The sequence below is a fragment of the Narcine bancroftii genome, chromosome 9 (genome assembly GCF_036971445.1).
Source record: "Narcine bancroftii isolate sNarBan1 chromosome 9, sNarBan1.hap1, whole genome shotgun sequence".
Taxonomy (NCBI): domain Eukaryota; kingdom Metazoa; phylum Chordata; class Chondrichthyes; order Torpediniformes; family Narcinidae; genus Narcine; species Narcine bancroftii.
Genome location: NC_091477.1, coordinates 51,286,184 through 51,312,229, shown reverse-complemented (window position 1 = coordinate 51,312,229; position 26,046 = coordinate 51,286,184). Strand labels below are relative to the sequence as shown.

The 26,046-nt window shown below is 41.4% G+C and overlaps 1 protein-coding gene and 1 long non-coding RNA gene across 3 annotated transcripts in view; one reads left to right on the top strand and one right to left on the bottom strand.

The window, feature by feature from the left end:
• Window positions 1-453: 453 nt before the first annotated feature.
• LOC138742932 (uncharacterized) lies at window positions 454-1,387 on the bottom strand. The gene is made up of 2 exons (XR_011344525.1): window positions 908-1,387; window positions 454-752 (listed from the first exon to the last, which is right to left on the bottom strand). It is a non-coding gene; the product is annotated as an uncharacterized lncRNA (long non-coding RNA).
• Window positions 1,388-1,469: 82 nt separating this feature from the next.
• LOC138743634 (dihydropyrimidinase-related protein 3-like) overlaps window positions 1,470-26,046 on the top strand; it is a 198,683-nt gene continuing 174,106 nt past the window's right edge. For both annotated transcript variants that reach the window (XM_069899160.1, XM_069899159.1), the window contains exon 1: window positions 1,470-2,068. In XM_069899160.1, coding sequence (XP_069755261.1) covers window positions 1,718-2,068 — 351 coding nt within the window. In that variant the 5' untranslated portion in view covers window positions 1,470-1,717. The remainder of the gene's footprint in view (window positions 2,069-26,046) is intronic.

Sequence of the window (26,046 nt, the reverse complement as noted above, 5' to 3'; positions counted from 1 at the left end):
GTCTTTTCTATCTAATCTAGAAAAAGCAAAAAAAGAATATGCATCACAGTAGATCTGATGGCGAGATCTGTGGAGCCTTGATCTTCTAACCGCCTGGGAATCGTCGTGACTCCCGGGCCAGTTTTCTTGGCGATCATTCAATGGTCGGTTGGAATGTTTGGCGAATCAGGCGGATCGATTAGGTGCTGAAAGGACAGTTCCCTCTGGGAACGCCGTCCCTCGCACAGGACAAACCGGGAGAAGTCAAGTGCTGCCGGCGAAATGGGCAGGGCAGCGAGCGGTTCCCAGCGAATAACCAAGACCCAGTGAGAAATAAATGGGCAGGAATATATCGGGACTGAGAAAGATCGTCAGGAGTAGACGGTTATTAAAATCAACTCTATTCGTTCAGGGTGAAGACGGTCATCGAGTAAAATAACTCAACTTCATATTTCCTGGCGTGAAAACAATTGGGACGATTAAATAGCAGCCTTTATTGTAAATTGTAGCTGTAATGCTGTGATTAACAGACGGCTTCAAGTCAGGATTGAACAAAAAACAGCTCTTTGCTTGGAAACCAGAGTAAACCGTTTAATGTTAACCTTAACCGAATTCTGTCACATCCGATTCAATGCAATTGTCCTTTTCCGATTGACGGCAATCTTCAAAATTCTTAACAGGTCTGGTAGCTATTGCTCAAAGAATAATGCCTGTGATAGAGGAGCACAGGTTGCAACTCCCCTGGTTAAACGGATGGATAGCATGCAGGTTATCTGCAGAAAAAAAAATGTAGAAGGTTCGTGGTCGATAACCTTGAATGACGCGACTAATAAATGAGCGACACCAGTTTAATTTTGATTATTCTTTTAAATTCCTGTTGCCTGATCGCTTGTGTTGATCGCATGTTTTTGCATAGCATGACACTTACAAACTTTAGTAGTTGCGTTTGTCGCACTTCGGACAAAGAGCCGAGAGAGAGGGCATTCGGTCCACCGTTCTTGTGCTAACTCTTTTATGATGCCACTTTTATTTCGCCAACTACACGACAGATTTGTGGTCCCCGATAGTGATACACACGGTGTTTAATATGGTCCATGAAGGAGCGACCGCAGTCTCCCACCGGATAACTGGAACCCCACCGCTGCAGAACAGAGAGGTGCAAGCAGTGACCTGAGTTTATTTTCCCCTTTGAGTTCCCAGCAAAAATCTAGAACTGGTTCGAAAATATATTAAGCAGCATCCCGCTTGACAGTCTGAAAGCCTCAGCCGTCTTCCCTCGCCCCTACCCTACCAAGCTGGTGTGCAAATCGTTCTAATTGAAGATAGCAGGTCATTGCATTTTGATACGTTTATCTTTTTGGAGAGCGACAACTCGCCTGTGGCTCAGTGGTTGAAGGTGAGGGGCGCTGTGTTCTTTAAACCCCACCCCCCCCCCCCCCCCCACTTCCCCTTGTGACATCAGTCTCGGGTCCCAGGGCAGCAACTGCCCGCAGCCAGTCAGTTGGGGCTGCTGGCTGCAGCCGTTCATCTACAGGCGGTCTCCGACGAAAGCCCAGGCAAACCGGAGGGGGGGTAACTGTGCTTTAAAATGCGTTCAGTGTGCGGTGTTCACGCGTTATCACTTCCGTGTCAAGGGATTTCAAAAACAGTCTGCCACTAGCGGCTCGCCATAACAGCCTCTAGTTCCCCAATATCTCCATCCGCTCCCCGTCTTTCCTTGCATCGCCCACCCAGATCAATGGCCGAGGATAGGAGGAACCGGGACAAGGACGACGATCTCCCCGTGTACCTGGCCAGACCAGGCACGACTGCACAGGTCCCGCGGCAGAAATACGGGGGCATGTTCTGCTCGGTGGAAGGAGCTTACGAAAGCAAGACTTTGGATTTCGATGCACTCAGCGTCGGCCGCCGGAGTTCGCGGGACCCAAGGAGCACGGGTCAGCATGGCTCGTCGCGGGGTACCGAGGCTTCCAGCGACGCGGCCAGCGTGGCGAGCGAGAGCTCCGGCTCCAGCTCGGCCGATAACCCGGGGGTGCAAATCACGACCGCGGGCGGCAAGGAAAGGCTGCAGAACCGGGATGACCCGCAGGTAATCGCCGCCCCCTTCACTCCCTTCCTCTCTCTCTACCACCATGACCCAGCTGAACCCACCGCAGTCAAACGGTACGAGAAGCGCCGGAGACTCGCTCAACTTTTACAACATTGCACATAATGTAAACTAAACGCCAATCATTTCAGATGCTCCCTACGCTCTTTGACGATTTGAATCATGTTTGCGGTGGATGTTGTAATGAATAATGTGCCATTTGGCAGCGGTCGATGGTAATTAAATGATGCGCTCGTTTGGTTCAGTCCACTCCTGTCTGTGACCCCCCTGGCTCCGGAGACCGGATCAGGGACGAACTGTTGAACAGCAGGTACTGTAACCACGGGTCACTTCAGGACATGCATTCACAAAGCATTCAAGGCAAAACGATTCTGGGCGTCAGGCATGTCCTAAGAGACTTTTAAAAAAAAAACCAAAATGAACCATCGGCGATGTGGGTATTTGTGTTCCGCGCTGGGCAGTGGGGCGCTCGCCTGCTTTCTGGTTCTGCTCCGTTTAATGCGAGCACGATAAGGAATTCCTTTGGGGGCAGAAACGAAGGGAAAGGGGTGTTTACTTTTGCAGTGGCCGGTGGTGGGGCGGGGGGAGGTGGTGTTTCTCCTCACACAAAGAGAGGCGGCGGGACTGGCCCGTGGAGGCGGCGAGCCGGCGGGGGCTGGTGCCGAGGGTTGGGGCGGGCGCTCGCCCGCCTCCCAGGTGCGCCGAGGCCAAGCAAGTAGAGCCACGACGTGGCGGCAGCTCGCTACTGCACTGCGGTAGCCGAATGCGGCTCTTCGGGCAACCGCTTGGAAGCGAGGGGCTTGCCGCACTCTGTTCCAGCGGGTGCGATTGGCTGGGGTTATTGTTCACCGACTCGCATCGCACTTGCCCCGCGCCTTTGCCCATTTAATCCTCTGGCTGCAAAGCATGTTCAAGTTATTTAGTGGACTGAGGTGGAAAGACCTCGTTTAAAAGTGCTTACAGGTTGCTGGAGGGAGATGTCGCCGATTCCCACGGGGACCAGCATTTACTTTCTGGACGGATTTTTAAATATCAGTGATGACATGAAAACACAATAAAACACATGAGTCCAGCAGTTCAGTTCCTGGTGCCCAAGCACTTGTTCTGCTTGCCCGAAATATTCGCGACTCACCAGCGCACTGATTTGCGAGTGAAATAACTGAATGGAAACTTTCAACGATCAATTATTTCTGTTTAATCCAGCCGCCCTTACATGTTGAAAGTGGAGCTGCTTTAACGTAGACAACCTTTTCCCCAACATGATCTTTGCCTTCCTTGAGATGCACGATCCATATTGCCACACAATATTGTCAATTGAACCGAAATTTCCTCCTTGTTTTGCCTTATAATCTCTTCTCTCCACATTCCCTTCAACACCCCCGATCTTACACACGAAGAGTAATTAACAGGGGCCAATTAACCTGGAACTCACACGGCGGGGGGAGAGTTTTGTGGGAGGAGATCCACGCAGTCACAGGGAGAACTCCACAAAGACAGTACCTGAAGTCAGAATCACAATCGAGCATGCAGGTAGACAAAGGACGCGAAAGGAAGGGGAGACCTGATAGATGTTTTTTTTTAAATATTTATTAGTTTAAAACCACACTTTAAAACACATAATTAAAGACAATTCTAAACAATACATACTCATATGGTATATAAAATAAAAAAATGAAAACCCCCATATACTGCCCCTCCCCCCTCTACCCCCCAACAAAGAGGGGAAAAAAGAGACAAGAGACCCTCAACAGGGGTGACTATTACTTTAAAGTCTCTTATAATATACTGAGACAAGGAAAAAGGGAATGTCAGAGCTTCATTTAAATATTAACACCTATCTTTTGTAAATAAGGGCTCCATATTTTCCAAAATATATGATATTTGTCTCTTAAATTAAAAGTCATTTTCTCAAGCGGTCTATAACTCCAGACTTCAGCATGCCATCGTTCCTTACCCAAATCCATATCAGATGTCCAAATCATGGCGATACATTTTCTGGCTATTGCTAAAGCAATTTGAACAAACATCTTTTGATACATATTCAATTTCAACTTGGGTTCAATATTCTTAATATCACAATAAAAATAACATTGGATCCCATGGTAATTTAGTCCCCATTATTTGTGACATAGATGTTTATGAAATTATGAGAGGCATTGATAGGGTAAACTGTCAGAATCTTCTTTTCCAGGGTAATAATGTCAAATGTTGGGTGAGGTGATAGTTTAAAGGAGATGTGGGGACCATAATCTTTAATAAAGTTGTCGCTGCCTGGAACAGGTTGGCACGGGTGGTGGTGGAAAGGGATATAACAGTAGTAGGTTAAGAGACCTTTAGACAAAACATGCAGTGAATAGGGCAATGCAAGCATCATATTCAGGACAGTCATCATGGGCTGAAGGGCCTGTTGCTCTATGGAGGGAGTGAATGCTTGGCCACGTAAAATGAAAAGACCACGGTATGTAAGTGAAGAATTCTGGATGTCTCTTCAAGGTAGAAAGAAGAAGTTGGTGAGGGATAATGGGACTTATGTGAAGGGTTTCCCTTTGTGTTGGTTGAAATCTGGAGGAACACGTTGTGGAAAGGAGCCTGGAGACAGTTTGTCACAGTGGTGAAGCAGCCTCAGGGTGGAAGTTAGAGCTCTCACTGGATTTCAATTCCAGCTCGAGTGATCAATGAAGCACTCCATGTTTATTATCATCTGACTGTGTTTGTAGATAATCCTGAAGTTGCGCTTTCTTGTTCTTGACTCCTCTACCATGCAAAACAACTTTGCTACATCTGCTCTGTCCAGGCCTTTCAACACTCAAAATGCTTTGGAGATCCCACCTTATTCTTCTGAACTCCAACAAATACAGTCCTAGAGCATCACATGCTAATCCTTTCATTCCCAGAATAATTCTTGCAAATCTTCTCTAAAACCCCTCTCCAATGCCAGCATATCCTTCCTTAAATAAGGAGCCCATAGCTAGTCTAAAAAATAGAGCTTCATAATTCTAGACAAAGATGGAAGTATATTTGAATAGATGAATGAGATTGGATTGGGATATGTGGAGAAAATATGAAAAATACAATAATGTGTGACAGAGAATGGTGCAAATATAATTTTATTCATCAGTTATATCTAACACCACATAAGTTTTTTTTTAAATCAATCCGATCTTTTCGGATTTATGTTTCACACGTGGACAGGAAATTGGTACAGTTTTGCATTCTACTTGGCAGTGTCCTAGAGTTAAACCTTTTTGGTTAGAAATAGTAATTTATTGGAACGAATAACAGATTAAATTCCCACAGGATCCAATGTTATTTTTATTGAGTGATATTAAGAATATTGAACCTAAATTGAAATTGAATATGTATCAAAAGAAGTTTGTTCAAATTGCTTTAGCAATAGCCAGAAAATGTATTGCCATAACTTGGAAGTCTGATACAGATTTGGGTAAGGAACGATGGCATGCTAGTCTGGAGCTGAATACCACTTGAAAAAAATGACATAATTTAAGAGACAAATAACATATATTTTGGAAGATTTGGTGCCCTTATTTACAAAATTAAGCTCTGACATTCCCTTTCTCCTTAAAATCTCAGTATATTATCAGAGACTTTAAAGTAATAGGCACCCCTGTTGAAGGTCTCTTGTCCCATTGTTATTTTTCTTTTCTCTTTTTCTTTTTTCTTTGTAGGGGGGATAGACTGAGGAGGGAGTGGTATATAGGGAGGTTTTCTTATTCTTTCGCTTTTTATACACTACATGTATTTGTATTGATTTGAATTATTTTTCATTATGTGCTTTATTTATGCAGTTCTAAATTTATAAATGCATTTTAAAAATAAGGAGCCCATAACTGTCTCCCATACTCCAAGTAACACCTCACTACTGCCTCAACATCACATCTTTGCTTTTGTATCCTACTCCTCTGGATATGAATGCCAACATTGAATTTGCCGCCTTTACCCCAGACTCAAGCTGACGTTTAACTTGAAGACTCCCAAGTCCCTTTGCACCTCTAAATTTTGAATTTTCTCCCCATCTAAATAATAGTCTACCCTTTTATTTCCTTCTACCAAAGTGCACAACCATGTGCATTCCAACATTGTATTAATTTTTTTATAGACATAGCACGATAACAGGCCATTTCAGCCCATGAGTCCATGCTGCCCATTTACACCTAATTGACTGGTAGGTTTCAAATGGTGGGTGAGAAACCAGATCCCCCAGGGAAAATCAATGCAGACACAGGGAGAAAGTACAAACTTCTTACAGACAGCCCAGGATTCGAACCCCGGTCCTGATTGCTGATTCTGTTACGGTATTGCGCCAACCGTGTTGCCCTATTTGCCACTATTTTTGCCCATTCTCATGATCAATCTGTCTCCCTGCAACCCCTCAATTTCTTCCGCCTATCTTTGTACCTCCGCCTACCTTTGTATCACCTGCAAACTTAGCCACAAAGCCATTTATTCTGCAATCCAAATCAGAATCTTTATTTATTGTCATGAACATGTCATCAAATTCATTGTTTTGTGGTAGCGTCACAGTGCAACCATTTATATAACCACTGTACAAAATAAATAAAAATAGTGCAAGATAAAGACAAAGGCTCTGTCTGTGGTTCATTGCTCATTCAGGAATCTGATGGCAGGGGGAAGAAACTCCTTGAGCTGCTGAATGCTCATGTTCAGGCTCCTGTACCCTTTTCCTGATGGTAGCAGAGTGAAGTGAGCTGGGTGTTGGGGTCCTTGATGATAAAGGCTGCTTTCTTAAGGCACCACCTCTTGTAGATGTCCTCGATGGAATGAAGACCGGTTTCTGCAATGTCACAGGCCAAATTAATAACCCTGTGGAGTTTTTTCATGGCCTGAGCATTAGCACCTCCATACCAGAAACTGATGCAACCATCCAGAATGCTCTCATTGGTACACTTGTAGAAGTTTATAAGAATTTTGGGTGACATACCGAATCTCCTCAAGCACCTCATTAAAATACAATGTAAAAAGATGGGACTACAACACTGACCCCTGTGGTACATTACTGATAACCAATAGCCAACCAGAATAGGATTGCTTTATTCCTGCTGAATGGCCAGTGCTCTACCCATGCGAGTCTTTGCTTGGCTTCGCGGATGAAGATTTATGGAGGGGGTAAAAGTCCACGTCAGCTGCAGGCTCGTTTGTGGCTGACAAGTCCGATGCGGGACAGGCAGACACGGTTGAAGCGGCTGCAGGGGAAAATTGGTTGGTTGGGGTTGGGTGTTGAGTATCTTTCCTGTAATTCCATGAGCTATAACTTTGTGAATCAGCCTCATGTGTACCACCTTGTCAAAGGCCTTTTGAAAGTCTAAATGTACAACATCCACTGCAGGTCCTTTATCTATCATGCTTAGATTTCCTCAAAAATTCCAGTTAATTTCATCCTTGAAAATCAACTCTTAACAACTTCCCAACCACGTTTGGCTAACAGGTCGATAATTTCCTTTATGCGGCCTCTCTCCTTTTTGAAATAGCAGTGACCTTTGCAATTTTATACTCCTCTGGAACCTTGCCAAATCTATTGATTCTTGGACGATCATTAGTCGTACCTTCATAATCTCTAATTATTTCTTTCAGAACCCGAGGGTGCATTCCATCTGGTCTGGGAGATTTATTTACCCTAAGATCTTTCAACTTCCCAAACCCCTTCACTCTGGTGATGATGAATGAATGAACTCGCCTCTTTTCCCAGACACTCTTGTATACTGTTAATGTCTTCCACAGTGAAGACTCATGGAAAATATTCACTCCTTGTATCCCATTACAATTTCTCCAGCCTCATTTTGTATTGGTCATTTATTTTCTCTTGCTTTTATTTTACTCTTACTAAAAATAACTTTGGGAATCCTCTTTGATATTATTTCCTAACCTCCTTCGAAGGTTCGTCCTTTCATTCCCAATGACCTTCTTAGTTGCCTGATGTATTCCTTTAAAAGCTTCACAGTCCTCTATCTTCCCATTACTTTTTGCTTCCAAGTAGGCCCTTTCTTTGGCTTTGTCTTCTCTTTTCAGGCACAGTCGTGTCCATTGAAATATTTCTTTTTTTTGGAAGATTCTTACGCTGCACTCTCCTAATTTCTCACAGTAACTCCAGCCATTGTTCCTCTGCCATCTCCCTCCCTCCATTTCCCCCCCCCCCCCAGTGTTTCTTTCCAATGAATTTTTGCTAGTTTCTCTCTCATAGCTCTGTCATCCTTTTTGTTCCACTGGTATAGTGACACATCTTATTTTAGTTCCTTCCTCTCAAACTTCATGGTGAATTCTATCATGTGGTGATCTCTGCCTCCTAAGGATTCCGTTACCTTCATATCTCTGTGGTTTATTACACAATACCAAATCCAGAATTGCCATTTCCCTGGTCAGCTCAGCCACAAACTGTTCTAAAAAGCCATCTTGTTGGAATTCTACAGATCTTCCTCTTGAAATCCAGACCTGACCTTATTTTTCCAGTCTAATTGCATGTTTAAAATTCCCCATTACTACCAAAACATTGCTCCTCTGACCTACATTTTCAGTCCACATTCTGTCTACAGTTTAGAGGTCTCTTGATAACTCCTAATAGTGTATTTTTATTCTTGTCATTTCTTAAACTCATTCAACAATGATTCTATATCTTCTAATCTGATGATACCTCTCTCTAATGATTTAATGTTATTCCTCACCAATAGAGCCACACCTCCCCTCTGTTTACCCACATTTCCTTTTGATACAACGTGTTATCCTTCGCCATCCCTCCGTTAGCCATGACTGTGATGGCCACAATATTATATTTGCCAATTTGTAATTGTACTACAACGTCATGTAATTTACTTGTGTTACATTAAGCCCTATATTTGTCACTTTTTTGACTCTATGTCCATGATATATTGCAACTCCTCTCTATGTCTGCAATTTTACCCTATCTCCATGACCTTCCACACAAACTACCTGCCAGCTGTCTCTACTCCTGCACCAACAATCTCTGCTTCTTCACACTAGCACTTCTTGACTGCAAGAGAGATAGATAGGACTGAATTTTTTGGGTGTATCCAAGAATGATTCCTGACACAGTATTTGGACAAGCCGATGAGAGGAGAAGTCATATGGGATCTAATACTGGGTAATGAATCTGGTTAGGTGGGGGAGCATTTCAGAGAGAGTGATGACAACTCCCTGACCTTTAGCATAGCCATGGACCACAATAAAATGGGAAAGTGTTCATTTAGGGAAGTGCTAAATATAATGGGATGAGATAGGAATTAGTGAGAGTAAATTGGAAACAAATGTTCAAAGGAGAAAGCACAGAACTAATGTGGAGGAAATTTAGGGACCACTTGTGCTGGATTCAGGATAGGTTTGTTCCACTTGGACAGGAAAAAGAGGGGAGGAAAAGGACTGTGGTTGACAAAACAGGTGAGGGAGCTTGTTAACAGGAAGAAGGAAGTGTACATTAGATTTAGAAAGCAGGAAACAGGAAGGGCTCATGAGAATTAGATGGTAACTGAGAAGGTTCTTAAGAAAGGACTTGGGAGAGGTTGAATAGGTGTGAAGAACAGAATGATGATAAGAATGAAGGTGGGGCCATGTAAAGATAAAGGAAGCGAAGGAGGTTGCGGAGGTCCTAAATGAATACTTTGCATCAGTATTTACAAGAGAAAAGGAGCTTAATCAGGGTGAGGTCATAATAGAACATATTTGTGTGCTGGAATATGTTGAGATTAAGGAAGTAGAAGTGTTGGATCTTCTTAAAAACTTTAAGATTCATGTGTCTCTGGGGCCAGAAATGATATATTCCATGTTGCTGTGGAATGGGGAGGAAGAAATAGCTAGGGTAGTGGCTATGATCTTTGAGACCTCCTTGGCCACAGGGGATTGGAAAATGACAAATGTGGTCCCCTTGTTTTTTTTAAAAAAGGTAATAGGGAAAAGGTTTGCTTTGCTGCTATGGTGGGTTTAAACTAGATTTGCAGGGGGATGGGAACCAGAGTGACAGTACAGATAGAGGAGTGGAGGAGGGAAAAGATGATGTGAAAAATTTCATGTACCGTTAGAAGTCAATGGGTTCCACATGGTAGAAACGGTATTGCGCCAACCGCAATAGATCCACATGGTGCATCTATTTCAAAGCAAGGAGTATTGTTGGAAAGGGAGATGAGCTCAGAGTGTGGATTGGCACGTGGAATTATGACATTGTGGCTATTAGTGGAATTAGTGAAACTTGATTGCAGGAGGGGAAGGACTGGCAGCTCAATGTTCTGGGCTTCCACTGCTTTAGATAGAAGCATGTGCTCTGGTAGGATAGACCAGAGGGCTCATCTACTGAGGATATATCAGTGGAGCTGAGGAATGGGAAAGATATGACTACACTTATGGGGTTGTTTTGTAGACCATCCAATAGTCAATGAGAATTGGAGGAGCAAATCTGTAGAGAAACTGCAGACGGCTGCAGGAAACAAAGTTGTGATAGTAGGAGATTTTAAATTTCCACATATTAACTGGGACTCCCACACTTCAAAAGGGCTGGGAGTTTGTCAAATGTTTTCTTTTTTGTGGAAATGAGAAAGGATCTCGGAAGAGTGTATTGGGATAAGTTGTTTTCTGGCAAGGATATGTTCAGTCAGTGAAAGGCTGTCAAAGGTGAAATTGGGAGAGTGCAGAGTTTGCATGTTCCTGTCAGGTTTAAAGGCAGAGTTACCAGGCATAGGAAACCTTGGATTTCAAGGGATATTAGCAATGAGGTTTATAGCAGGTATAGGCAACAAGGAGCAAATGAGGTTCTAGAGGTGTAAAGAAAGTGTAAGAAAAAACTTAAGAAGGAAATCAGGAAGGCAGATAATGTGAAGGTAAACCCGAAGGGTTTCTACAAGTACGTTAGGGGTACTTGTAGAAGGAAGGAAGGGAAACGAGCAGTAGTGAAACATAGAGATTAAAGAGGATGAGCTACTTGCTGCCTTACAGCATATAAAGATAAATCAATCCTCCAGGCCTGACATGATATTCCCTCAGACCTTAAAGGAGGCTAGTGTAGAAATTACAGGGGCCCTGGCAGAAGTAATTAAAATATCCTTAGACACAGGCGAGGAGCTGGATGATTGGAGGGTAATCCATATTGTTCTGCTGTTTTAAAAAATGCTCCAAAAGTAAACCAGGAAATTACAGGCTGGTGAGCCTGACATCAGTAGTGGGCAAATTATTGGAGGGTGTTCTGAGAGATTGGATTTACAAGTATTTTGATAACCAAGGGCTGATTAAGGATAGTCAGTGTTTGGTAGGTCATGTTTAATGAATCTTACAGAGTTTTTCAAGGAAGTTACCAGGAATGTTTGGTCAATTATTGCAGAGTTTTCTGACAACCAAGAGCTGATTAAGGATGGTCAGCATGGCTTTGTGCATGGTAGGTTGTGTTTAATGAATCTTGTAGAGTTTCTTTGAGGAGGTTACCAGGAAAGTTGAAAATGTTGGTGAAGGAAAAGCTGTGGATGGTGTCTGCATGGACTTTATTTTCCATATTCAGTCAGAGCATGATGACCCTCAGTCATTGACCGTGAGTGGGCAGGGCAGCATCCTTCCATTTAAGCAAAATCGCACGTCTAGTGTTAGGTCTGCTTTGTTCATGAATGAGTGAGTCAAACACCAGACTGAGTCGAAATCAAGGTTCTTTGTTCTTTATTGCCGGATTGTAACACTTGCAACTAACAGTGTTAGTTGGAGAAGGCGCATTCTGCCGTTATCAGCAAGTGGTGTTTTTTTTATACCTCAGGATACGTACTTAGTAAATTATCATACCATGACATTGTCCAATGAATAAACTGTTGCTGTCCCTCTCTGCTAGCCTCCTGCACATCAATTTGTCATCCCCACTCTTATCTTGAGAGTACAAGGTCACAACTGCATCTTGTTACGGCCCAGCACTGGGTGACTCCCTCTACATTCCCAGCTCATGATGTTTTTACCTAACACTAGTCAAAAGAGAAGCAAAGGAAAGAGTACGACCCTTAACTGAAGGCAAAAGAACACCGTCCTTTCCTGTTGAACTAAGGAGGGCAACCAAAGGACTTGGCATTAGTTTTACATAAAGAATTAAAGATGGGGTGCAGCAAATCTCTCTCCAGTACTTTTTTCTGACTAGGACAAGTCCAGAACATATGAATTAAGGAAACTTCTCCTCTCTTGCTTCTATCACAACAAGAACTTGTATCAGAATATAAGTGAGACAATTTAGCCTTAGACATGTGCACTCCATGTACCTCTTTGAATTGCAATATTCAATGATGAGCACATAGCAAAGAGCTATTAACCATCTTAAAAATAACATCCCAATCTTCATCTGATATAGTCAAATTTAGGTCCCGTTCCTAGGCATTTTTAATTTTAAAGTAACAAGGCCTGTTTTAAATTTAATAGCTTCTCATAAATGATAGATATTCAACCTGGTTGAAGACTAAAAAAAAACTCATCAACAAAATTTGTTTCAGAAACTTTAAGGAAATCAGAAATTTGAGACTAAAAAAAAAGGCGAGGGTTGCAAAGATCTGAAAAGATGAAAGTGAGGCAAATTCAACATCAGGAAGCTATTATCACCATTGCTGAAAAACAATATCATACAAAGAAGGTTGAAAAAGGTGAGTAGATAAAATAGGACTTAAGAGAGAAAAATTATGAAATGTTTTCTAATCTGTGCCCAAGTTCATACAGAATGCTCAACAATGGGATTATCCATCAACTTAATTGAAAGAAATGGAAGTGAAGAGCCAAGAAGTGCTAAATTAGAGAAATGTTTAGGGGAATTCAGCTCCATAGATACCCTTAATGGACGGTCAGTAGAATTATGAAAATAAAACCAAAAAGTAAGACATCGTGTATTAACTGCCCAATAATAGAATCTAAGGTTAGTTAGAGCCATATCACCCTCCCTCTTGGGTTTCTGTAATAAGGGTGTCTACCTTCCATGTACAAGGTGATATAACTGAATGAGACTAATCGAAAATGATTTGAGAACAAAAATTGGTACAGATTGAAAAAAGATACAAAAATGTAGGCAAAATATTTATTTTAATAGAATTAATATGGCCAACTAGATGTTGAGTTAAGGACTGTTTCACTTGCTTTAGCAAGGTAAGATAGTTTTCCTTAAAAGGATGTTTATGAATTATTTTTTGTAATTGTAACACCAAGATATGCAAATTGGTTTTTAACAATCTTCAAAGGAAAAGCAACATACAGTGACGTAGGAGAATTTAAAGGAAAAAAAGTTCACTTTTGTGTAGATTCAATTTATAACCTGAAAATTGACTAAATTGTGAGAGTAATGACATCTTTGGGGTGGGAGTGGGGTAGGGAGGTAACTAGGTCTGAAATTAAATGTTAGAGATCATCTACCTAGAGAGAAACTTTGTGTTTGATTTCCCCCCCACCCCCACCCCCACCCCGCCCTCCATATCCCTGAGACATATGTACATTCTCGAAATGCAATTGCTTATGGTTCAATGGGCAAATCAAAAAGCAATGGACTTAAAGGGAACCCCTAACGGGTGCCTCGTGACAAATTGAAGTGCTGTGATTGTTGTGAATTAATAAGTTGGACGTGAATACAGTAAATTAATCCATGTAATAAAATCAGAACTAAAATTTTGATATACAATTAATAATTCGGGTATAAGATTTCAGATGTTGTGGGGGGTCATTCATGACTAATTTTCCTACTTTATAATTTTTTCAACATAATTTGACTGTCTGACCTATATCTTAAATTCCTTTTTTTCTCTCCCATTGCTTTTATTTTAATGCAAAGTATATATAACATAATACAACAGTGGTATGGGAAAAGGTTTTGTTATTTTTCTTTTTCTCTTTCCCTTTTTTTAAAATATAATGTACTACCCAGACTATGATTTAGGGATGTGTTTTTCAGTTTATACACTTGATGTACCAGTTGTTTAATAGCCATGTATAACACTTCATAGTGGGTTTCCATTATATTTTAAAATTTGTATTGTTTAAAATGAATAAAAATAATTTAACAAGAAAAAGTAAGGCCTTTGACAAGGTCCCACATATGATGTTAGTTCTGAAGGTTCAGACACTAGGATGTAAAATGGATTCAAAATTGGCTGAATGGGAGAAGACAAGGAGTAGTGGTGGATGGTTGCTCCCCAGACTGGAGGCCTGTGACTAGTGGTGTGCCTCAGAGATTGGTACTGGGACCATTGCTGTTTGTTGTCTTTGTCTCTATCTATGACCTGGATGATAATGTGGGAAATTGGATCAGCAAGTTTGCTGATGACACTAGGAAGCACGGAAGCTTTCAGAAGGATCTGGACCAATTGGAAAAATGAGCCGGAAAATGGCAGATGGAATTTAATGCAGACAACTGTGAAGTGTTGCATTTTGGAAGGACAAACCATAGTAGAACATGCATAGTAAATGGTAGGGCACTGAGGTGCGTGGAGGAACAAAGGGATCTGGGAATACAGATACCTAATTCCCTGAAAGTGGCATCACAGGTAGACAAAGTTGTAAGATAGCTTTTGGCATCTTGGCTTTTATAAATCAAAGTATTGAGTACAGGAGTTGGGATGTTGTGATGAGTTTGTATAAGACATTAGTGAGGCAAAGTTTTGAATATTGTGTGCAATTCTGGTTGCCAATCTACAGGAAGGATATCAGTAAAATTGAAAAAGTGCAGAGAAGTTTTACTAGGATGTTGCCGGGTCTTCAAGAGTTAAGTTACAGGGAAAGATTAAACAGATTAGGACTTTATTCCTTAGAGTGTAGAAAAATGAGGGGAGATTTGATCGAGGTTTCCAAAATTATGAGGGAAATAGAGTAAATATGAGTAGGCTCTTTCTACTTAGATTAGGTGGGATAAATATGAGAGACATATATTTAGGGTGAAAGATGTAAAGTTTAGGGGGAACATTGGGGGAACTTCTTCACTCAGAGAGTTGTGGGAGTTTGGAACTGGCTGCCATCTGATGTTGTAGATGTAGGATCATTCTTAAGATTTAAAAAATAATTGGATAGATACATGGATAGGATTGTTCTGGAGGGTTATAGAATGGGTGCAGTCTTTGGGCCTAATAGAATGATATTTCAGCACAGACAAGAAGGGCCTGTTTTTCTGTGCTGTAGTTTTCTATGGTACTATGGTGTTCAGGGAAGTTTTCTAAATCATTATATGGAGGGATCAACTTGAGAGAGAGCAATCTGGATCTCCAATTAGGGAACGAGACATGATAGGTGACAGATGTATGTGCAGGGGAACATTTTGGGTCCAGTTGTCATAATCCCATTAGTTACAAGTTTATTATGGAGAAGGAGAGGTCTGGGCCTTGGGTTGAGATTTTAAATTGAAGAAAGGTTAATGTTGAGGAAATGAGAAAGGATCTAAAATGCATGGATTCGGATAAGTTGTTTTCTGGGAAGGATGTACGAGGTATGTGGACAGCCTTCAAAGGTGAAATTTTGAGAGTACACAGTTTGTATGTTCCTGTCAGGATTAAAGGCAAGGTTGTAAGGCAAAGGAAACTTTGGTTTTCGAGGGATATTGGGGATCTGGTTTGGAAGAATAGAGAGGTGTACAGCAGGTATAGGCAACTTGGAGCAAATGAGGTACTTGTAAGAAAAACCAAGAAAGAAAGCAGGAAGACTAAAAGAAGAAATGAGGTTGTTTTGGCAGAAATTTTATAATATCCTTAGCCATGGGTGTTGTGCCAGAGGATTGGAGGATAGCTCACTTTGTTCTGTGATTTAGGGAAAAAAAAAGCTTTATTATAGGTTGGTGAGCCTGAAGTCAGCAGTAGGTAAATTGTTGGAAGGTGTTCTAAGAGATTGGATATTGTGATGCACTATCAAGCAGAAAAGTAAACACAAAACATAAAGTCTGTTCAACAGGCTTTATTCCACATAAACTTCCACAGCACTGGCTGTGAGAGTACTGTGCTTGCACTGAGACTGACCTCAAGGGGCTAGATCTAGCTTATATACCAGAGGGTGATTGACAGCCAACTGGGAGGGGCTTAGTCCATTCAGGTTGGCTGATTGACAGCTGGCTAGGTGTCGCCTTGCCTTCCAGTGCTCTTCTGCAGGTACACAGGTTGCCCCCTGCAGTAGGCTAGTGGTGTATCACCACAGATATACAATTATTTGGATGGTCAGGGACAGATTAGTGATATTCAACATGGGTTAGCATGTGGTAGGTTGTGTTTAACCAATCTTAGAGTTTTTCAAGGAGGTTACCAGGAAAGTTGATGAAAGAAAGTTTCTGGGTGTTGTCTACATGGACTTTGACAAGGTCCCACATGAGAGTTTAGTCAGGGAGGTTCAGACGCGAGGTATTCATAGTGAAGTAGTGAATTGGATTTGACAATGACTGGATGGAGAAACCAGAGAGTAGTGATGGATGATTGCTTCTCAGACTGGAGGCCTGTGACTAGTTGTGTGCCTCAGGGATTGGTGCTGGTTCCATTGTTGTTTGTCATCTATATCAATGATCTGGATGATAACATGGTAAATTGGATCATCAAGTTTGCCGATGATACTAAGTTTTAAGGTGCTGTGGTCAGCTTTGATAGACGAATTTTAAATTATGAAAGATAGACGGAGTAAATGTAGATAGGCTCATTCCACTGATGGTAGGCGAGATAGAAATTAAAGGACATGGGTTACAGATGAAAGGGGAAAGGTTTAGGGGGAACATCTTCACTCAACATAGTGGGAATGTGGAATGAATTGCCAGCTGAAATGGTAACATTTAAAAAGAATTTAAACAGATATATGGATGGAAGAGCTATGGAGAGCTATCGACTAGGTGCAGGCCAGTGGGATTAGGCAAATAAAAGGTTCAGCACAGACTAGCAAGGCCAAATGGGCCTGTTTCTATGGTTCTAGTCAAACTAGAAGGCTGAGTACAGGGTTAATGATCAGATACTTAACAGTGTGGAGAACAGAAGGACCTTGAGGTCCAAATCCACGCATATCTCAAGGTGGCTGTGCAGGTTGCTAGGATAGTTAAGAAGGCCTATGGGATGTTTGGCTTCATTAATAAGGGGACTGATTTCAAGAGTCAAGAGGTCATGTTGCAACTCTAAAAATCTCTGGTGAGTTCACACTTGGAGCATTGTGTTGTGTTCTGGTCACTTCATTATAGGAAGGATGTGGAAGCGATGGAAAGGGTGAGGCTGAGATTTACGAAGATGTTGCCTGGAGTGAAAAATAAGTCTTATGAGGCAAGGTTAGTAGAGCTGGAACTTTTCTCTTTGGAGCGCAGAAGGATGAGAGGAGGTTTGATAGAGGTCTACAAGATTATGAGAGGCATAGATAAGATAAACGTTCAGCACCTTTCTTTCAGGGTAGGAATAGCAAACACGATGGGATATCTTTACAAAGTGAAGGGAGGAAAGTTTAGGGGCACAAAAAGGGTAGGTTTTTTTCTTTACACTAAAATTATGGGTACCTGGAATGCCATGTCAGGGATGGTGGTAGAAGATTAAACATGCTGGGGCATTTATGAGACTCTTCGACAGAGACATGGATGAAAGAACATAGAGGGTTACGAGGTAGGAAGGGTTTAGTGCATTTTTTTGGTGGGAATATATTCATCGGTACAACATTGATGGCTGAAGGGCCTATACTGTGCAGACATGTTCTATATCCTATGGTTCCCACCCCTCTGCCAATCTAGTTTAAACTCCCAACAGCATTAGCAAACTTCCCTGCCAGGTTAGTGGTTCCCCTCCAGTTCAGGTGCAACTCATCCCACTTTTATAAGTTGCCACTTCCCCAGGAAAGGATCCAATGTTCCAACAAGTTGAAACCCTGCCCCCGCACCATCTCATCAACCACTCATTTGTCTGAGCTACCTTCCTGTTCTGTCTGACCTTCCCAAGCTCATGGCACCGGGAGAACCAGAGATGACCACCTTGGAGGTCCTGCTTTTCAACCTCTTTCTTAACACTATACATTTACTTAGCAGGAGCTCTACCCCACTCCTGCCTATGTTACTGGTACCAATATGCACTACGACCTCTGGCTGCTCACTCTCCCCCTTAGGAATATTCTGCACTCGCTCAGAGACATCCCGGACCCGAGCGCTCGGAAGGCAACACACTATCCTGGAGACTCTTGTAGCTGCAGAATCTCCTATCTGTTCCCATAAATACTGGGTTCCCTATGACTATCACTCTGCTTGACTTCACCCTTCCCTGGCTCAGAGCTGACTACAGTGTTGTTGGTCTGGCTTTCACCTTGCCCATATAGGCAATATTTCCCCCCCCTCCCACCTCCAGCAGTATCCAAAGTGGGAGATGGGTACAGAGGAGCTCTGCACTGACTGTCTATTCCCCTTCCCTCTCAAGACAGTTACCCGTCTTACCTCTTGGGTGTTAATGTTTCCTTATAGCTTCTGTCTATTACCCCTTCTGCCTCCCAAATGATCCAAAGTTCATCCAGCTCCAATTCTTTAACACGGCCTGTAAAGGGCTGCAGCTGGATGCATCTCTTCCATGAGCAGCCATCAGGGACTCTTATGCTGACCCAGATTTCACACATTCTGCAATTGGAGCATTCCATCTCTTCTTCCCTTTGATTCAATCACTCAAACAATGTCACATACCTCCAAAGGTCACATGTACTCAGTAGCCACACTTCCTCTGCTGAATATTTATGGTCACAAACTCTGCATTCCTGCAGACATTTAATTGCTTTAGGAAGAAGCCTATGGGTTCTTTGTCTCTTGCATCCTGAGGTTGTTCCATAGCCCATTTATCTGGAGCTCACAGGTCAATTATGTCTTTCTTATGCAGACATATATCGGTTCTGTTCTTTTTTTAAAAATTTTTTAGACATACAGAATGATAACAGGCTATTTTGGCGCAAGAGCCCATGCCACCCAATTTACACCCAATTAACCCACATCCCTGGTACGTTTTGAATGGTAACAATTGGGTCGAGAGCTGTGATTTTCAACCTTCCCTTCCCACTCACATACCACCTTAAGCATCAGAGCACTGATAGCACAGGGATTACTTAAGGTGGAATGTGAGTGGAAGGAAAAATGTTGAGAATCACTGATAACCACGGCTCTAGGTGCTCTGGTTTAGTAGGTTACTTGGTCATGTGTGTAATTGGGTGGCATGGGAATTGAAGGGCTTGTTACCACACAGGAAAATCTCTAAATTTTAAAAAATGGAAAAAGTAGAAATTTCTTCATTCAAAGGGGGTAACTCATTAGGATTTTGGAGGGATATGGAGGTTCATTCATTGACAGTGTTCAAAATGAAGGTTGATAGAATTCTGCGCAAGCTGCAAAATGCCGTTTGAGGTCAAAATTTGACCATGATCATGTAGAATGTAGTGGCCAAATTAATCCAGCTTCCATGTTCTTATGATGTGTTGTTTTAAACTTTTTTTCCAAATAAAAAGTTTAACAAAGTGCTGCAAACTACAGCACAATTTTGCTGTAATGTTAAAATTCTATCTGTGTGGTAACAGCAACAACAGAATTTGTGTTTACAGATAAGCTGACTGAGATATCATTTGCTTGCATTTTAGATGTTTGCTAATATAACAATGATAGAAAGCTAGAATAGGAGGTGAATAAGAGGTAGAGAGTCTGTAGAAAGACGGGGACAAGAAAGGGAGAGATAGAATGTCATATAGAATTTGGCAGTGAAAAAGACTAATTTTTAACAGTCAGGAGCATGGGGGTCATTTATATTCTGGATTTCCAAGAACGATGGTTCCTGATCATTTTTCAGCCATAGGTCACCGTTAGCACCCCTTCACTGACCACCAACCATCAAGGTCCACTTAGGGGCAACACTACCAAGTTTGAGCCTTTTCCCAGACACACCAACAGGATTTTTGTTTCATTTTGGCATGAATCTTTTTTTTTAAAAGAGTGTTTGTTTTGTGGTCAAATTTATAACCTGGTTTTACATGTCAATCAATCGTGATATCAGTGATATGTGCCTTGAACTGCGGACCACCTATAATAAACCAGTGGTTTATGAACCATAGGGGGACAAACTAGATCGACATAAAGACATTGTCAAGTTAGCAAGCAGGTTCAGCAACCTATCAGGAAAACAAAAGGGATTAGACTTTGAAAATAAAGTGTGCTGCAACTTTACAGGACTTCAGTAAAATCTGAGCGTAGAATTATAATAGGCCAAGTCATGGGTTGTCTTATGAGGTGAGATGAAGTTATGATTCTGTTCCCCAGAGTTTAAAGGATCATTTGAAATATTGAGAAGATTAATCAGATTCTCAGGTAAAGACTGAAATGGGGAGGAACTTATTCACTTCAAAGTTTTTGACTGCTTGACTACTCAGGGAAGCACAGTTAGAGTAGGGAGTTTGTTTGTTCTCTCTGTGATCTTCATGGGTGCTCCAGTTCCCTCCCACTCTCCAAAAGGTACAATCAGTTGGGTATAATTGGGCAGTATGGCTTTCAGGGGTCAGATGAGCCATCATGAAAATGTACCACGAACATGGGCAATACTCAGTGTCTGAGTATTTGCAAAGCTGAGATTACTGGATTTGTACCATTAAGGGAGTTATGACAAAAGGGCAGAATTGATGGAGAAAGTCATCAATGGTCTTATTAATTTACAGAATAAGATCACAGTCCTAATATTCCATAGTACTCTTTTTTTTGTTCTGTCAGAGTTGTGGATTTGCTGATCCCTGGATTCTAGTTCACTGACCTGGGTTTAGATCAGGGATTGGCAAAGTGGTCTATATTGACTTCTGGGGGTTGATGGAACTACCCAAGGGGTTGAAAAATGTCTAAGCTATAGAGAAATTTCTGATTGATAATAATTATTTATTTATTTCACATGCTTGGATGGGGGGGGGGGGGGTCGATGAGAGATCAAGGATTCCTTGAGGACAGTATGACTAAAATTGTAATTGTGAGGTATAGATTTGTTCATTATAACTTTATGCATCGATTATATTTGACTCTGGAGAAATTAAAGAAATATAAATATGTTTCTTCTGATTTATGTTTTAGATGTCACAAGGAAGTGGGTACCTTTTTGTATTCAGTTTGGTTATGTGAGACAGTTAAACCTTTTTGGAATAAAATTGAGGAATTTTTGGAGGTTATGTTCAAATTTAAAATTTCACTTGACCCTAAGATATTTTTATTGGGCTATATGAAAAAATTGAGTTTGGAAATAAAGTTAGATAAATTTCAAATTGCTTTTTTATGACTAGCTTCAGCAGTGGCTAGGAAATGTCTTGCAGCTGCATGGAAAAAAGAGACTGAATTGAGTATTTAACGATGGCATGTGGAGATGAGATCATGTATTCCCTTGGAGAAAATAACATATAATTTACAAAATAATAATTATTTTTTTATTAAAACTTGGAGCCCGTTTATGGAATATATATGACTAGACCATTAATATCTTCTTTCCCATACATTGATGGTGCAGTCCCAATCCATGGCAAATGACTGAATGGCATTGTTATAGTAGATCTCCTCTTCTCTTTCTTCTTTGGGGTAGTTTAGAGGGGAGTTGGTAGGGTTGAGGGGGATAGGGGTGGGAGGGTTACGTGGGATAAAACATTATGTATTGGATTGTATTTTGATTGTATGATTTATTATCTTTTATAAATAAAATTTACCAAAGGAAGGGTAATTGAGTACTAGAGCTGGGACATCAAATTGCAGCTGTACCAAACATTGGTCAGAGCACATTTGGAGTAATGTGTACAGTGCCAGTGGCTACACTACAGAGAGGTAGCAGTAGAGAGAGAGGGTAGAAGAGATCTACCAGAATGTTGTGTGAATAGAGGGTTGTAGTTATCAGGAGAGAGTGGTTAGGCTGGTTTTATTCCAACTGAAACAGAGGAGGCTGAAATTTATAAATTGTGAGTGATAGAGATAGGATGGCAAGTCAAAGTATTTTCTACAAGCAGGGGATTCTAAAATAATGGAACACACTTAGGGTGAGAGGGGTGAAATTCAAAGGCAATCTAAGGGGCATATTTTTCCACACAGAGGATGGTGAATATCGAGAATAAATCTGGAGGTGGTGATGGAGGAGAGGTACAATTACAAAGTTTCAAAGGTATTTGGACAGTTGCTTGCATCGGAACAGTGCAGGCGAATACAAACTTGATGCAGGCAAATTCTATTAGTGCAGGTAGGGATCGTGGATGAGTTTGGCCAAAGGGACCTGTTTGTTTGATTTGTATCATTCAATGATAACATGTTCTTAAATTACTGAACTAGATACAGGTTGCAGGCCATATACTTAGTATATTTCCATGGGAGGGAGGGAGAGAGAAAAGAAATCACAGCTGCAATTTAACAGTGTAAGAAAAATGTTAATGAATTGATGAGTCCACAAGAACATGTAACCACAATTTCAAAATGGTAGGACCATGTTCATGAATTAATAAATTCTAATGGTCCTGCACTTTTTAATAATAGTTTATGCCCTGGATGAAGAGGCAGAAGGATGGGTCAGTAAGTTTTTGGATGATGGGAAAGTTGGAGGAGTTGTGGATGGAGTTGAAGGTTGTCAAAGGTTATAAGAGGATATAGACAGGATGCAGTGATGGGCAGAAAAGTGGCAGATGGAGTGCAATCTGGATAAGTGTGAGGTGATGCATTTTGGAAGGACAAGGCAGAAGGCTGAGTGCAGGGTTAATGGTCAGTTACTTCAGGGTGTGCATGAACAGAGGGACCTTGGGGTCCAAATCCATGAATTCCCCAAGGTTGCCACGTAGGTTGATAGGATAATGTTATGGGTCCAGAGGACCCCAAAACCCAGCAGCAATAGAAATTCACCAAGACAAATGGTTATTTAAACAAAAGTTGCTTTTAATTATCTTTAAATATGAAAACAGGATCAAACTTTAACTTAACTTCACCCCCTTCTGATTCTAAGCATACATGTATGCAATGTGTAAATAAGTTCAGAAAAGCTCTTTAATTCACAGTCCAATCTCACGTCTCACTCCTTCAAATTCACTGGCAATTATACTGTGCACAGAATTTAACATTTATGAATTTCACCAGGCTTTGGTGCTTGAAAGGTAAATTATTACCTCACAGGAAGGTTCTTGTTGGTTTTCAAAGAGAGATTTGTTGCTCATTAGACACCCACAACTGATTCCTTCTGATCAGCCACTTCAATGTCTTGCTGAGAAAACTTGCCCCATGAGGGTTTTCTAGGTGATAACCTCTTTCTTTCAGGGCTCCACAGAGTTCCTCTTCTGTTTCCCTTATTTCAAGTGAAACATAATACAGTCAGCCATCTCCTCTTGGATGGACCACAAGGGCTTTGACCAGGCTGAACTAAGAACTCACAACACAACCTGTCTTAGAACAGAAAACTGGATTGACTGTGGCACCAGACCCAATCTTCTGGGTTCATTCATCTGTTGCTTTCCAAAACAATAATCCATTACTCCATAGCATGTCTAATTAACATCTACTTGAGAAGTCCTTATAGGCAACTGGTGCCTGAACTGTATGGCTTGAGCAGAACTCTGGCATTTTAAATGAGATATTTTTTGAAGTTTTTCTATGTGACCTACACTAAAAAAAACCTGCCACAATTGATCTCCTTTTAAAACATATCTATATACAATATAAAATATAACATAATCCGTCGCAATAGTTAAGAGGGCCTATGGAATGATGGGCTTCACTAGTTGGGGGATTGAGTTCAAGAGATGAGATGTCATGATGCAGCTCTATAATTTTCTGGTGAGACGACAATTAGAGTATTGTGTTCAGTTCTGGTCGCTTCATTATAGGAAGGATGTGGAAGCTACAAAGTGGGTGCAGAGGAGATTTACCAGGATGTTGCCTGGATTAGAAAATAAGTCTTATGAGGCAAGGTTTGTAGAGCTGGGGTTTTTCTCTTTGGAGTGGAGAGGAAACTTGATAGAGGTCTACAAAATTATGAGAGGCATAGATAGGACAGACAGTCAATGCCTGTTTCCCAGGATAGGAATATCAGAGGATATGTGAGGGGAGGGAGGTTTAGGGGACAAATCAGAGGTAATTTTTTTTTAATATCTAGAGAGTTGTGAGTGGCTGGAATGCCTTGCCATGGATGGCGGTAGATACTGAAACATTAGGGGTATTTTAACAGACAAGGCATGGAAGAAAAATAGAAGGTAATGGGGTAGGGAAGGTTTAGTACTTTTTTTAAGGAATATATGGGTCAGAATAAGGAATATCTTGGTGCCTCACAGTTCGGCGGGCAGCAACCTCCTTTGAAGAAGACCACAGAGCCCATCTCACTGACAAAAGACAAAGGAGGAAAAACCCAACACCCAACCCCAACCAACAAATTTTCCCCTGCAACCGCTGCAACCGTGTCTGCCTGTCCCGCATCGGATTTGTCAGCCACAAACGAGCCTGCAGCTGATGTGGACATTTACCCCCTCCATAAATCTTCGTCCGCGAAGCCAAGCCAAAGAGAAGATGTGGGTCAGCACAACATCAAAGGCTGAAGGCCTGTACTGTTCTATGTTCTATTCAATTCAATAAAAAACACAATTAGTGATATTATAATTACATAATGTCTTTTCTGCAGGAAGAGGCATTAGGTTGAAAGGTTACTAGAAACTTTTTTCTGCAAATGTAGCAGTAAGAATTTTCTGTAATTTTGCTGCTGTTCTGGGAAGAAAGGTTTCTGACTCTCAGGATTTTTCAATCCTTTCCAATTAATGTAATGAGAATCTCAGTGAACAATAGAACAAAGCATGGCTTTGAGGATAACAAATATACCAGGCCTTTCTGATGGCAACAAGGCAAAAGAAATTGCCCCATGGGACTGAAAGAAAGCCATATTATTTCCTGTTTTATACCATAAACCATTACATGAGCTATTCACGAACAAAAGATATCAGTGATCTTTGATTGTTAGGCCGCATGATAAGGAATTGACGGTTAGCTCTGTTTCTCAGACCACCCACCTGCACTGGGCCTATTTTATTTTCTTGGGAGATGACGGGACAATGGAGCAACTTTTGAATCATCCCAGCAAAGATCAGCAGCTACAGTGGGCCAAATGGGCCGACTGACCTGCTGAGCTGAGAATCTCAGTACCTGTGTGGCATATGGAGGGAGAATAGAGTTTCCATGGGGAAACCTCAAAGAGAAATCATGTAAGCTCCAGCCAGGCAGCAACTGAAGCCAGTGGGATGTGGGCTGCAGCGCTATCCATTATGCCGGTTTCATCTCCTCAATGACGATGTTGTGCAAATTTCCAAAGTTGTAGGATTAAAACAGACAGTGTAATACCTTCAAACACTACAGCTCCTTGAACTCGAAGCATCTTTAACTTGATGCTTTTCAATCAATTTGCTGAATCATTACCATCTATTGCATGGAGTTGCTTTCATGAGCCATTACAACATAGTACAGTTGATGAAGTGCATTGGCCAGTGATCAGAAACATAATTTGTATTAGTTTTTCAATGCAAGTACTGTGAAATTTTAATCATTTAATTACTGAAATAAAAATCAGAAGAACACTGTGTTCAATTCAGTAGACACTCTACATGAGTACATCATCAGTTTGTCAATGCAGATCAGAATTTAAACATCACAAATGCTATAAACAAATAGAACTTGGCAAACATAACAATATCAATCAACAGTACTTGAATGCATCAATTCTCTTTGGCTTGCGGTTAACATCTGGATGATAGCATTAATATGCTCAACTACACAAGAAAGGCCTTTTGTGTAGAGTTTACCATCACACATCAAACTGTCCATGCAGTCAGCAATTTTGTCTTCCTTGGCGGCTCACTGTGAAATACCAAAGCAAACATGGCCTTTGGCAAATGACGTGCAAATCTGTGGGCGGGCACTAATCGAAACTAAAAGTTGGCAGCTCCAGCATTTGAGTGTGCTTAACAGATCCCCTGTGCTTTTGGGCCTGCCTGCATAACCTGGACAGTCCACA